The sequence below is a fragment of the Poecilia mexicana genome, unplaced genomic scaffold (genome assembly GCF_051168715.1).
Source record: "Poecilia mexicana isolate PSO_F unplaced genomic scaffold, ASM5116871v1 scaffold_10, whole genome shotgun sequence".
Classification (NCBI taxonomy): domain Eukaryota; kingdom Metazoa; phylum Chordata; class Actinopteri; order Cyprinodontiformes; family Poeciliidae; genus Poecilia; species Poecilia mexicana.
Window position 1 is genome coordinate 27,764,325 of NW_028263379.1, and position 13,687 is coordinate 27,778,011.

General features: G+C 41.7%; 1 protein-coding gene across 1 annotated transcript in view; it reads left to right on the forward strand.

Annotated features, from left to right (window-relative positions):
• tenm1 (teneurin transmembrane protein 1) overlaps nt 1-13,687 on the forward strand; it is a 147,959-nt gene that overhangs the window by 114,573 nt on the left and 19,699 nt on the right. The window contains exons 21-25 of the mRNA XM_088009765.1: nt 3,204-3,291; nt 4,922-5,118; nt 7,403-7,716; nt 8,277-8,449; nt 10,954-11,198. Of these exons, the coding sequence (XP_087865891.1) occupies nt 3,204-3,291; nt 4,922-5,118; nt 7,403-7,716; nt 8,277-8,449; nt 10,954-11,198 (1,017 nt within the window). The remainder of the gene's footprint in view (nt 1-3,203; nt 3,292-4,921; nt 5,119-7,402; nt 7,717-8,276; nt 8,450-10,953; nt 11,199-13,687) is intronic.

The following is a 13,687-nucleotide window of genomic DNA, read 5'->3' on the forward strand; positions in this document are numbered from 1 at the left end:
TTTTTGGCTTTTCAGAACTCTGATTCACCTCTACCCAATAAAAAAAATAAACCCAAAGGTGGTTTTGATTTAAAATAAAAGTTTTTTTTTCCGTCCGTGAGCTAGCAGCAGGACACTGCAGGACTGTAGCATTTTGGCTTGAACACCTCGAAAATACTGCCTGCTGCACTCAATCAATAGTGGCTTTGTGGCCTGCAGCGCCATGCTGGGTCCGTGTGGAGGCAGACAGGATCATAAAATGTCTCAGATGCCTTTTTTTTTTTTTTTTTGATGGATACCAACCGGCTGTGTTGGTAGGGCACTGAAAAGGTTTTAGGATTTTTTTTGTTTTTGTTTTTCGTCTGCATCTGACACGTTTCCTCACACCAACATGAAAAGTCAGAGCTAAAATAATCCATCTGTAAACATTAAAACATCTAAGTGGGCGCTCACTTAGCAACCGGCGCGAGTTGGAGATTAGTCGATGCTTTCAAACCACGCTAAGTGGTGAAATAAAATTAAGAGAGGGAGGGAGTTTTAGTGTTTTTAGTTTGCGCTACGTGGGCTTGTGCAGCATTTTGTGGCTCGTTTCTGGTGTTAATTTAGCACATCCAAAAAAAAAAAAAAGAGAAGATAAAACATGTCTGGCTGATGCAAATGGTGCGTAATCCAAGATGTATTAAATTAAAAACAGATCACATTGTCATTTATGAGACGCGGTGAACACGCGCAGGTACACGCGACGATGTATTTCACACAAGATGAAGAATGACAGTCAAATTAAATGCAACATTTCATGGTAAATAGCTGACAGCAGCTGCATCTTGTTGCAGCAAGTAGAGTTTTTTTTTTTCTTCCCTTTTTTTAGCAGTTTAATAAGATTATTAAACGTGAGCAGCGTGTGTTGGTTGCAGCGGGTGTTTGGCACCGTGCGGGATCTGCTCGGACACGTCGGTCCGTCACACGGACTGACCTGAGGCACTCGGCCAAAACGTCGAGGACGGCACATGCATAATCAACGCATGCTAAGTTTGTGCTCCAGTCTTTTATGCAGGGCAGTGGAGTTATTTAACATGCATAATACTGGAGGCAATAAAACCGCAATCATTACGCTACAAATTAGCTTCGCCGTAGCCGCATTTGTTTTCGGGTTAAGCACAAATCGTGAGCTTGCTCTCAGCGAAACAGTCGCGCCGCTGAAGGATGAGGCTGTAAGAACTTTGTCATCGTCAGTTTAAATCTTGTTTTTTTTTCTCTCTGGAAATGAGTGTGCTTTAGGTTTTTACTGCCCTCCCGCTGAGAATAGGAAAGAAAAAAAAACAGATTAATCCAGCTCAAGGTGCTGCCTTCACATTCGTAGTCTAAATGTTCAAACCAGAGATGCTCTTGCGTATTCACCGTCCAAGCAGAAGGTAGAAGATCAATGCTGCTCTTATGTTTGTCAATTAATTACAAAGCTGAAGGCGTGCAGCCGGTTAGCTTAGCCCGAAAGACGTGTTTTTTTTTATTTATTTATTTTTTTCAGTGTTTTTAGTAGACATGTTGCTGTGTTTTATGGCCAGACGTCACCACTGTGGTCCCATCTGTCCAAGGGACGTTGTTCCAAAACTCTTAGTTTTTTTTTTTTCTTCTTCTTCTATCCCCTCGTTTGCTCAGATGCACTTTTTTTTTTTTTTTTTTTTTGCAAAATCCGGCCTGGCATGTTCTCCTGCAAGAGAAGAGGATTTTCCTGGAAATCCGTTCAAATGTCCCACACTTGTTTAGCCTCTTCCTAACTCTAACACTGAATGAGTGTTTTGAGGCTCAGCCTGTAGGAGATGTTTTTGTTTTTTTGTGGAGAGGATTTTATTTTTCTCTTATATATCACACAATTTAACCTCAGCGGGATCTTGCTGAAACTTCAGCCTTGACAGGCACGTTCATTAATAAATTTCCCACTTGTGAGTAATCGTTATCACAGCAGAATGATCATTTCAAATTGTTTGGCATGCATAATCTCACCTGATTAATAGGCAGCAATAATTGCTCCTCTGAAGTTATTCCTGATGTCTTTCCACCTTGGCAACAAGAAAACAGGCAAATAACTAAAAGTTTGTCTTTTCTTATCATTCTAATTTATAACAGGTTTTCTTTTTGTTTTTTGTTTGTTTTAACCCAATACTTGTGCATTAATGTAGCTGTACCTAAATAACCTGGAGGTAATAAACGACATCCGTTTGACGTGACCTAAGTTGTGTTATTTTTTGGGGGGGGGGGGTTTGCCAATGTGTTTACGACTAATTTTATTTAAAAAGTCTTGCTCAAACCTGAGCGGTGACATCTCTCAGTGTTGTCAATTATGTCACGTCAGACTCGTTTCTTTTGGAACAACACCTCGGAGGAGAGTTCCTTCAGGTGTAATAGTTTACACAGCAAGAATCTAAATTAAACTTGTCAACTGCTCCAATTATCTCCTCACAGGCGCGTACACCTACAGCTCTTTCATCCAGGACAATAGGGGTAATTTGTACAATTTAACGTTGCATTTGTCAATCAAGTAATTAGCTAAGCCCTGCACTCGTGTCGCGATGCTCTGATTTTGTTTTAAGTTTTAAAAAACAAAAAACCCTTAATCAATCCCTTTTATCATCTACGGGGCATCGAAGAAGAATTCACACCCTCACTTTTTGGCATCCTTTCATGTTATTACAATAAACACTAATATATGTTACTGAAATTACATGCAGAAGACAAACACAAAGTAGTGACTTAGTATAAAGTGTCATGAAAGCTGTGTTTTTAAAAAGGCTTTATTAGATTTATGACACATTGCACACAGGCGGACTCTATGAACTAGTTTGATAACTTGTAAAGTTTCACTTGGTTTTATATCAACCACAAATACAGACCGCTGAGTCACGCTTTACTTTAACACATCCTACAAAATGTGGCTAAGTAGAGCAGAAAAGTAGGAACAATTGTGAGTTTTTGCAAGGCGTCGTATGATTCTGTTTTGCAAAAGAAGCATTTTTTATCAACCCAAATAACATTGTGGTCATTTATTTACATCTATCATCAATGTTACTTACGTCATTCTATGTGTCACTGTACTCCATTGCAGCCTCTCTGTGTTGTTCGAAGAGCTGAGAAATGGCAAACGTTGTCCGTTGTTCCGCACCGGAGTGACCTTTCGCGAAACATTTTTGTGGCCGCGTGTGACGCGTTGGTGTTTGTCAAACCCGCAGGTGTCGACCAACGGGGAGATATCGATCATCTCTGGAGCCCCGACAGACTGCGACTGTAAGATAGACCCCAACTGTGACTGCTTCTCTGGTGGGTCATCACGCAGCAGACACACACACAGACACGAGCGCAGGATTAGGTAATGTAAGAGTATTAGATTAGGTCTAATAGGATTACAGCCCTAAAAGAGAGGGAGGGGAAAAAAAATAAAGGAAAACAACATTTAAAAATCAATTCCGATCATATCTTCCCTGGTCTGGAGGAAATTTAAGTGGAAAAAAAACAAAAACTGGACCATTTTAAAGGCTAACATTAGTACGTCTTGATATCTAGAGAGTAAATCTTTCAGCCTTTGGGTCTCAGCTGTCTAATAAATTTATTAGCAGTGCTTGAGAATGTGTCTTCTTCTTCTTCTTCTTCTTCTTCTTGTCCATCTCCTGCAACGTTATCGTCTCTCTACTTTCAGCCTGCCTAAATTATTAAAGTCAGCTGGAATCCAAATGTCTGGGAAGGGGCCGCTTTGACTTTCTCCCTCGGAAAAATACCCAGAATACATAGCAATGAGCTTTATGTAAATGGCGACAACATATATAGGACTGTGAGAGAGAGAGAAGCAGCCATAATGTCACAACAGAGGATGTAATTTTGACTAAGAGAGAGTACCTGGATGCAGAAAAACGAAATGTGATGGGTTTTTTTTTATTTTTGGTATTCACCAGGAATTCTCCTCGCTGCAAAAAAAAAAATCCTGCAGCTAAATTTCAGGAGGAACACGCGTCGAGAGAAAAACCTTTCAAATCCATTCAAATTACAGCTGGTGGAAGAAAAAGCTCCCTTTTTAGGCGGTGAATGTTTTAACCGGTTGGTATGTCATCGAAGGGCACCTAAAAAAAAATGGTGATAAAAGGGAAAGAGGAAAGGGCCCAACAAATAAGCAGATGTTCCTTTGACGGTTAGGCCGCGCTTTCATTGTAAGTGTCAGAGGATGTGATTTTATCATTTAATTCCGCTCATAAAAATCTGTCTCTTTTTCTACTCGGAACGGAGGGAAGTGTCTCTGCCACGCCACAAGCCAATGGGCTGTAACCATCCCCATTTCTTGGATTGTACTTTGCATATTTTCAATCATGTCTTGCTGTTAACAGATGATTACTCTCTTCAGAAGCTTTCCGTTTTCCATCCCCTCCGCCGTAAACATCCCGCGTCTTTGAACGCGCGCCCGTCCACAGGCGCCAGATACAAAAGGAACGCAAACATTCGCTCTCTTTCTCTCGCTCTAACACACACACACGCGTACTTGTGCACGCGAGTGATGCGCATGCAGCCAGGAGATAAACCGCCACCCCACCGTCTTTACAGAGCCATCAGAGGCCCCTGTCCCCTCTGCTGACAGCATCTGAAGACCCTCACCCGGCCTGTTATACCCCGTTGCGCTACCAAAAGATTCCTGAACGCACCCGGCCGCCGGATACCGCCGTCTGATAACTCCGAGGCCGCTATCAAGGTGGTCATCGTTCCCGCTGCTCCGGGAATCGACTGTATCCCAACAAGCCTGACTCCTGAGCCAGAGTGATAAGCGCCGCCATGAGGTCTTCATGTTACGAGACGGCTGTGTGTGCCGCTCGGGGGCTTGTGTCTTTCAGGGAATCGTCATTATTGTTCCGTGTGTTTAGAGGTAAAGACGCTTTTCCCTTCAACCCAGTGTTGTTGTTCTCATCAGGCGACGGAGGCTACGCCCGTGACGCCCGTCTCAAAGCCCCCTCCTCGCTGGCCGTGGCGCCCAACGGCACCCTGTATATCGCCGACCTGGGCAACATCCGGATCAGAGCCGTCAACCCCAACCAGCCTCAGCCCGGCCCTGCTGGGCTGGTGGAGATCAGCTCCCCGCAGGACCAGGAGCTCTATCTCTTCAGCCAGGTATGCCGTGGCGCTCCGGCGCCGCTCTGTAAACAAAGCTCCGCCGCGCTGAGCCCCACCTGGAGGCTGGAGAGCCGCGCGTCGGTGGAAAAGGTCAAAATATGAATATGCTATGGTCGGGTTCAGGTGTGGAGGTGTTTGCTTGTGTTCTCAAATGTAAACGGCATGAAGCAGTACATACATTTACACAAATTTACAAGTTTGAAAACAATTTTTTTTCCCCCTCTACAAACAGCTCACCTATTAGGTCTTTAATACACAATAGTTGTGCAAATAGCATGCAAAAGTTCATATTACATAATCCAGACTCATTTAACTCATTTCAGCAGACGTAATTTTAAGAAAGCGTCCACTTGCATAATCTCAATATAAATCAGTGATGGATGTGTAAGTCTAAACGGACCGATGAGACTAAGATTGAACTTTCTGACCTAAATACAAACGCTCATTACCTTAATCATCCTGACAACATAGTAAAATAAGGTGGTGACATCACCATGGTGAAGGGATGATGGTAAATATGGGGCAAGATTGGATGAAATATCTGCTGAAGAAGAAGCAAAACAATTCTAAAAATTCAATCTGAGTTGAAACGAAATGATTTGGATCAAAGCATAATGATGTTGTAGAACGGTCTAGTCAAAATCCAGATCTAACTGCTACAAAAAGAAATCTGTCAAGGCCTAAAGAAATGCTATTCACAGACACTGTTTGTTCAAGCTGACTGAGCTCAACCTTTTTCCAAAAAGATGTTCAAAGATGTTCAAATATTGGCAAAAACGGCCTTAGTTGTAATTGCAGGGAAATGTTTTTCTGCTCAAAAATTGGAAAAAGTTTGGAAAATCACGTCTCATTTTTCATCCAGATCGATTGAGAATCCTTGGTGAGTTATGGAAATTGTTTACGGATGCTGTCCATCCGTTTGGCCGAGCTTGAGCTATTTATTTTGCAAAGAAAATATCAAGAGTAAAGGGAGGTGAATACATTTCCCCACACCTTGAAAACTTTACAAACACATTGAAAAACCAACTCCTTCAGCTCCTGAAGCTCAGTCATACAGCACAATCACATAAAACCCCAGTAAAATACATTAAAGTTTGTGACAAAATATGAAAAACTTCTTATGGCGTGAACGCTTTTGTGAATACTAGAGAAAGTTTGACGCAGTCGTGGAAACAGTTTGTCTTCTTAAGTTTGACCGTTAAACTTTCCTCCTGAACGTATCGGGCCTGTTTGATCGCCAAGCAGCTCTTCTCTCCTTGGTTTGACGATTGATACTTGGACGATGTTCCAGCTGGTCAGTCACCCCAAACACACGTCACGCTTCTTCATGGCCGCCTCGCAGCCTTTGACTGTGATTCTGCAGAAAATGTTTGGACCGTTCTTGTTTTTCTTAATTTAAAAGACTACAAGAAGATCTGGCTCAGTAGGAGAGCAATATAAAGACATAAATGTTTAATCAATACTTTTACTTAGTGCTCTGGGGTTTTTTTTTTTTTTTGTAAAAGTGTTGTAGAGAAAATCTAATTTTGTGATGATCAAATATTTCAGCCTGGCTCCTTTGTTTCCCAATAATTCACAACATACTTAATAAGCAGCTGTAAGACACTCATTGTCATTGACATGTTCTGTTATTATTTAATGTTGGATTGATGGAGCCTGAAAAGCCACACAAACTTAAACTCAACAGTTAAGTTTAATATATTTTTCTTTTTATTTCTGGTTTATTTCAACATTTCTCTACAGGTTTTACTCTGACCCTTTTTTTGCTGTTAAAATGAAGCAAGTCAAGATTCCTGACCCGGTTAAGAATATGAACTAAAACAGTTCCTGAACTGAAAATGAATAGAATCTAAAACACTTTAGGCTATAAAGCACTGAACATTTTATCACCAGATTACGTTAAAAAGATCCATTGTTGTTGTAGTATCAACCTTCCAGATCTCTCAGGTCTTCTGGTTCTGGGGATGCAGAGCAGAACCAGAACCAGACCCAAACATTCATCTTCTACGCACCACAAATCTGGAACAAACTTTCAGAAAACTGCAAAGCTGCCGAAACACTGAGTTCCTTTAAATCTAGACTAAAAAACTCAGCTGTTTCTAGAGTTGAATTTCATTAGCAGACACTGGAACATCAACATATTTGACGTGTGTCTGCTTGATGGTTTTGATGGTGGCATTAGACAAAATGTAACGTTCACTGCTTGTTTCATAATTGATGGGTTTTTTATGATGTAATGTGCCACACAATCAGACTTGACTCCACTTCCTCTCTGCCACAGAACGGCTCCCACATGTACACCAAGCACCTCATCACGGGCCACTTCCTGTACAACTTCTCCTACGGGGCGGACGGCCAGCTGTCGGGGCTGACGAGTCGCGACGGGCGCGGCCTGCAGGTGCGGCGGGACGCCCACGGCGTCCCCCTGTGGCTGGCGCTGCCCGGCGGTCAGGTGTACTGGCTGTCCCTCAGCAACAGCGGCATGCTGAGGAAGGTTTCGGCCCAGGGCCACGACCTGGCCCACATCTCCTACCACGGCAACACGGGCCTGCTGTCCACCAAGAGCGACGAGAACAGCTGGACCACCGTTTATGAGTGAGCTTCACCGCCCTTCTTCTTCTTCTTCTCCTCTTTTTGGTTTCCTTTGTGTTTTCTCACTCGACTCTAAATGTGTGCATCTGACAAGAGTTCACAGGAACGCTGTGAAATGTGAGTGCCATCTAGTGGTTGCTTGGGAATCTGTCGAAAAGTTGTAGAGGCATTTTTAATTATTTTTTTTTTGGAGGGGCATGCAGGGAAATTTTGGGGGAAATCTCTGCAAACATTTTGATCACATGCATTTGTTTTGCTTCGTACTGTACATATTGAACACACACTAAACCACATGTGTGTGAATTATTCACCACTGGCAGCTCAGTCTCTGTCTCAAACTCCACAGCTGGGTAATTACACTTATAAATCATAGTTGACACCTACTCTGTGCCAATAAAAAGGAGGGGAAAACAGAGGGTGTGTGTGTGTGTGTGTGTGTGTGTGTGTGTGTGGGGGTGTGTGTGCGTGTGCGTGTGTGTGTGTTGGAGTTTGTGTATGACAAACCCAGAGTGACTCTTATCTGCATTTTGTGTGTGTGTGTGTGTTTGTGTTCCCTTTCTAAGGTATAGCAGCGAGGGGCGTGTCACCAACATCACCTTACCCACGGGTGAGGTGAGCGGTTTCCACGGCAACCTGGAGCGCTGGTCTCGAGTTGAGGTCGAAGCTTCTAACCGCGAGAACTTTGTCACCAGCACCAACCTGTCTGCGAGCGACACCATCTACACGTTCAAGCAAGGTGAAGCCAGACGTTCACTTCTTCTTCTTCTTGTTCTTTTTTGTTTTGTTTTTTTTTTTTAGAAAAAAGGAAAAATGTAAATAAAGTTCAGATTGAAGCGGTTTGGGGAGCATCGCAGCTTTCATGCTGACAGGCTAGACATGAAGGAAAGATCGAAGTGCCTCTGGCCTCTTTACATTCGCCACAGATCTCACTGATAAAGTTTCTGAGTCATTTCTAAAGGGGGACAGAAAACCTCAGATGAGACACACACATATAGAGGGGGATGATGACCGTAAATCTAGACGATTTTTGACGTTCACTGCAAAAACACGAAATCTTACCAAGTATTAGACAGTCCAAATATCTTAATAAAATATCTTATTGAAATAAGACAAAACTAACTTTCAATTAACTTTTCAGCAAAACATAAGAGCTTAATATTGATTAAAAAATACAAGTCATTTCACTTACAATGAGTACTTTTTCATCATTATAGAGGAATGGTTGACTTTAAACAAGTTATTTTGATGAAAAATAATCTGAGTTGATTTAGACTCATTTAAAGTGACGTGAATCGAAACTAGACCACAAATACTTGGTAAGATTTTGTGTTTTTCTCTGTTTTTTACTTTTAAACTACAGTTTAAAAGTACACAACACAGAACTGTGTTGGTCCGTCACACAGACCAACACAAGGTGGAGCTTACAGCGAGTATGAAATGACAGGAAATGAAAACTTGGTTTTAATTTTGTTTTTATGAATAAAAAAAATATGAGGTCCATTTTTGTTAAATAAAATCTTGTGCCAAGATAAAGGTTCAAGACACGGTGACAAAATCTGCTGACGGGAAACTATTAGTCATAGAATTTCACACGTTTGAGTAGTGGCGAGTCGAAACCCTGGAGCGGAAACGGCAGAATTGAACCTTTTGGCCCACCTGGGAAACTGTGGCAAAAGAGACAAACACTACGACCACCGTGGGGCAAACATGGCGGCGTCAGCGTCATGCTGTGGGGAGGTTTTCCTTCTGATTTTTTTTGAGAGTCAGTTGCAGAACTCTGCAAAGTATTCTGCAAAGAAAATGTGCAAAAGTTTCAATTAAGAAAAAATTGAAAAGCTGCTCTCAGGTGTACAGAATCTGCCAAACTAAATCCCGATAAAAACATTTTTACGTTTGTGGATGTAAAGAAACGTTAAAAGGAAAACATCCACGGTGGGATCAGTTCAGATTCCTCCTCTTCATCTGGACTCATCTTGTTGGAAAACCTCCTCTTCCTCCCCTTTATTAAACTCCCCATCTGAGTCTGACCTCCTTCCGTTTTCAGCGGGAGGAGGAGGCGATCAGAAGAAGAAGAAGAAGAAAGGGCTATTAATGAATTCATTCCTTCCATTGATGGCGAAGGAGGGAGACAGATTCCGACTGACTTGTGAAATGTCTTAACAACAGCTGGGGGCAGCGGCGGGAATGGAAAAAAAAAATAGAAGAAGAAGGAAAAAAAAGAGGGCAGAGATGAGAGGAGGAAAAAATGAGAGTGGAGTGGAGGAGCCACTCATGGGAGCAGTTTCTTCTCATGTCAGCCCTTTAATTGCTTTCTAGCGGTTGTCACAATGACAGCAGCACTGCGGAGACGGGGCGGGGCTGCACTCGCAGATTCAGTCGCTCGCTTGTGCGCGCTCACGCCGCGGCGACGACGTGACTCAGCTGCTGCTGGGGGGAAAACCGTCAGAATGACCCTCCGAGATACACAGTCCCTTTATTCCCACCTGCCTCAGAGGCAACAATAACCATATGGGAAGGAGGATTTTTTAAATTTATTTTCTTATACAGGAGCAGTGGGAATAGACAGAACAATTTGGTTTATTATCTGCGTTAAATTTGATGGGTTAAAAGTGTAGGTTTTAAGATTATTTTTCCTCTCTCTTTTTTTTTTTTTTTTAATTAATTGTGTTCTCGGGGCGAGTAACGACGTGACGCAAAGCGATAGCAGCACGTGTGAAGATCAGGGTGAAATATGACTCGCAACAATATAGAGATGAATTTAAAAGAAGAGTTTCTGGGAAACGTTTTACGACCACCGCGGCGTCGGCGCGCTGCCTCCCTCCTTCCCTCTCTCTCCCTCTCTATTCGTTGCCTCTTTTTCATTACTCTCTGCCTCTCATTATCTGTCCATCTGTCTCTTTTCTCCCTTCCCTCCTCCCTTTGAGTAGATTAGATTTCTCCAAAGCTGCTACGGTTTATACAGTGAAGTGCTAAGCACTCGGCGAAGTGATTTAAGCAATCAATTTAAACAAAAAAGAAAAACACGTTACAGAAGTGTCTGTATCTTGAAGATTTGTTGTTCTCAAGGCTTCTTTTCTTATTCAGCTGCTGCTGTTTTTCTCACACATTTTTTTTTCTTTCTTTTCGTTTGTGTCACTGCATGTTTGCTTCTGTGGTTTGTCTCTGCGAATGTGTGACCCACCCGTGGAAAATGCACGGCTCCCACCCTCCTCCTCCACCTCACCACCCCGACACCTTCAGATCACGCCCAGAACTCGTACAGAGTCAGCTCCGACGGGTCGTTTCTGGTGGCGCTAGCGAGCGGGATGGAGCTGTCACTGAGCACGGAGCCCCTCCTGCCGGGCGGCACCGGGGGCGGAGTCAGCCCCACGGCCAGCCGCTGCAACATCAGCCTGCCCGGCGACCACGGCCCTAGCCTGATCGAGTGGAGGCAGAGGAAGGAGCAGAGCAAGGCCAACTACAGCACCTACGAACGCAGACTCAGGGTAAACAAGCAAAACCAAAAAAACAAGTTTGTTCCTCCACAGCGACCTGCTGCACGAAGCCTGAACCATTAAAAGTCTCAGCAGGGTCCAGGTGTTATAAACTGAGAGATGTTTTAGCAATTTTTAGTACTTCAAAATGAGATTTTATAGATTCATTGCATATAGTTTGAGCTACAGGCGTCAAACTCAAATCCGGCCCTCAGCAGTTATTCATGTGCAGTAAGAGCAGCACCACTAAAACAGATTTTTACTCAAGTAAAAGTAAGAAGTAGACGTTCCAGAAATTACTCAAGTAAGAGTAAAAAAGTATTTGGTAAAAAGTCTAATCAAGTACTGAGAGACTGATCAATTTATCAATCATTTAATATTGAAATCAACCAGACGGACCACAACATGAAGTTAAGTGAAAAAATTTGGTATGTTAAGGATGGAAATTACAATAATTCATATAAGTATCAAAAAAATGAAATCATTTGTTTCCAAATCAGTTTCTTTCATTAAAAAAAAAAAAACTCAGGAAACTTGAACAAAAACTGGAGTTTGTCTGATTAATTTTTGGTTAAAACATGTTTATTTTTCATTCAGTGGGTAGAAAATCCAGAATTTTTACTCAAGTAAGAGTAAAAATACTTCATAATAAAATGACCCAAGTAAAAGTAAAAAGTACAGTGTAATAAAAATACTCCTTAAAGTATTTACTCATTTATTTATTTTTAAAGTTACTCAAGGGATTCGTGAGATTATGTCTTTTGCACAACTTTTTACAGAAGTTAAAAAGTTGTATAATATCAGTACAAAGAAAACTTCCCCTTTTACCTCAAACACAGTTAGCACAGAGTAATCATGGCGTTAGGGGCGGGGCTTAAAAATTTTACACTTTTATGAGACATTTTCACTCACTGAACCTCAAGAGAGCACAGGATGACGATCTGCAGAATGAGTTAACCATGGAGAAAAGGAAAAAATAACAGGATCATGGCATCAGGAGACGTTCAGACCCGCCTAATTACACATAAAATCATACAGAGACTCTACTGGAAACATTAAAGCTCTGTGATTCTGAGTCGTGCTGGAGGTGTGGGAAGTGCAGAGGAACATAATGTCGTATGAAAGTGAAAAGTTAAAAACAATCTTTTGGATAATATAATCGTGCTTTATCAACAAAGCATTCAGGATAGATGTAATCCCTCTCTGTGTATTTTAGGTAACAGAGGGATGGGGGCTGACACTCATTGTAGTAGATCAGCACCGATCACTGGGTGCAGGACGGCCCTGAGACACTGGGGAGCAAAACATGTTATTCCATTTAGTGAATGGATGAGTGAAATGAGTGAAATAGCCACTTATGAACAGCTTGATTTTCATGTTGAAGGGATTTTTACAGAACTATGGACATGAACCTTACACAACGTGGATGATGAGAGAGAAAGTATTAGGAGCTTTCTGAGCTGCCGTGGATGAGAATCGTTTCTCTTGTCTGCAATGAGACGAGGTCTGTGGTGAGGAGTGTGGTAGGAGTAAAACTGGAGGTGTTAACTATCTACGTGTTTGTAGCTATGTGTATATGTATATAAGGGTTTGTTCTCCTTTTTCTTCTGGTTGGAGTATAGTTAATCTTTGTAAGTTATTCTTATTCTTACTTTCCCGTTTTATCGTTTAGTTCTCTTCTTGGGTTTTGGGGTTTTGTTTCTGTAATGTTGCATTTTTGCCTTGTTCTTATGTTTGTTGGCTGGTTGACCTGTAAAAAGCAACAAAAAAGAAAGTAACAAAAAAAAAAGTTACTCAAATAAATCTGAGTAAATGTAGTTAGTTACTACCCAACTCTGTTTATTTGGCCCTCTGGACTGTGAAGGGATCAATTGAACTTCAAGGCAACAGTTTTGTTCTTAAATATTATTTTATTTGTAAAATCAAATCAGTTTTCAGCTGGATAGGACAAAGTTACATCGGCATGAAACGATGTTAAAATTTGTTACACTTTTTAGAAGTGCTAATCGAAAGCAGCGCTGTTTGTTTTATCAGTGCAGTCGCCATCTTGATGTGAAATGAGTTTCACACGCCTGGTGCTGCTGCTGCATTTGTGGTTATTTTGATGTTTATATCTTACAACAAATGAATATTCAAAATTCAGTTCCTCAGGATATTTAAATGTTACAAAGCAGAAACGTTACAGCCAACGCAAGAATGGGAACTTGACGGTTGACTGATGAGCTGACGGTTCACAGGTTCCTTTATCGTAGTAGTGTGTTAACAGAAAAAAATTGAGTGGAAGGAAAAAGTCTGGTCGAAGAAGTAAAAGAAACTGCAGCATTGAGTCAGTGGTTTAAGAGGCCATGTGCTACGTCCCTGATGAAAGCCGCTGTTTAATCAGAGTCATTTTAGCTGACATAAATATTAAAGTCAGTTTTGTATTTTATTTGGAAATCAGGGTCCCAGATTCTGAGTTCATATTAGGACATAATCCATGTTGCTTGAGGTCCAGCGTGACA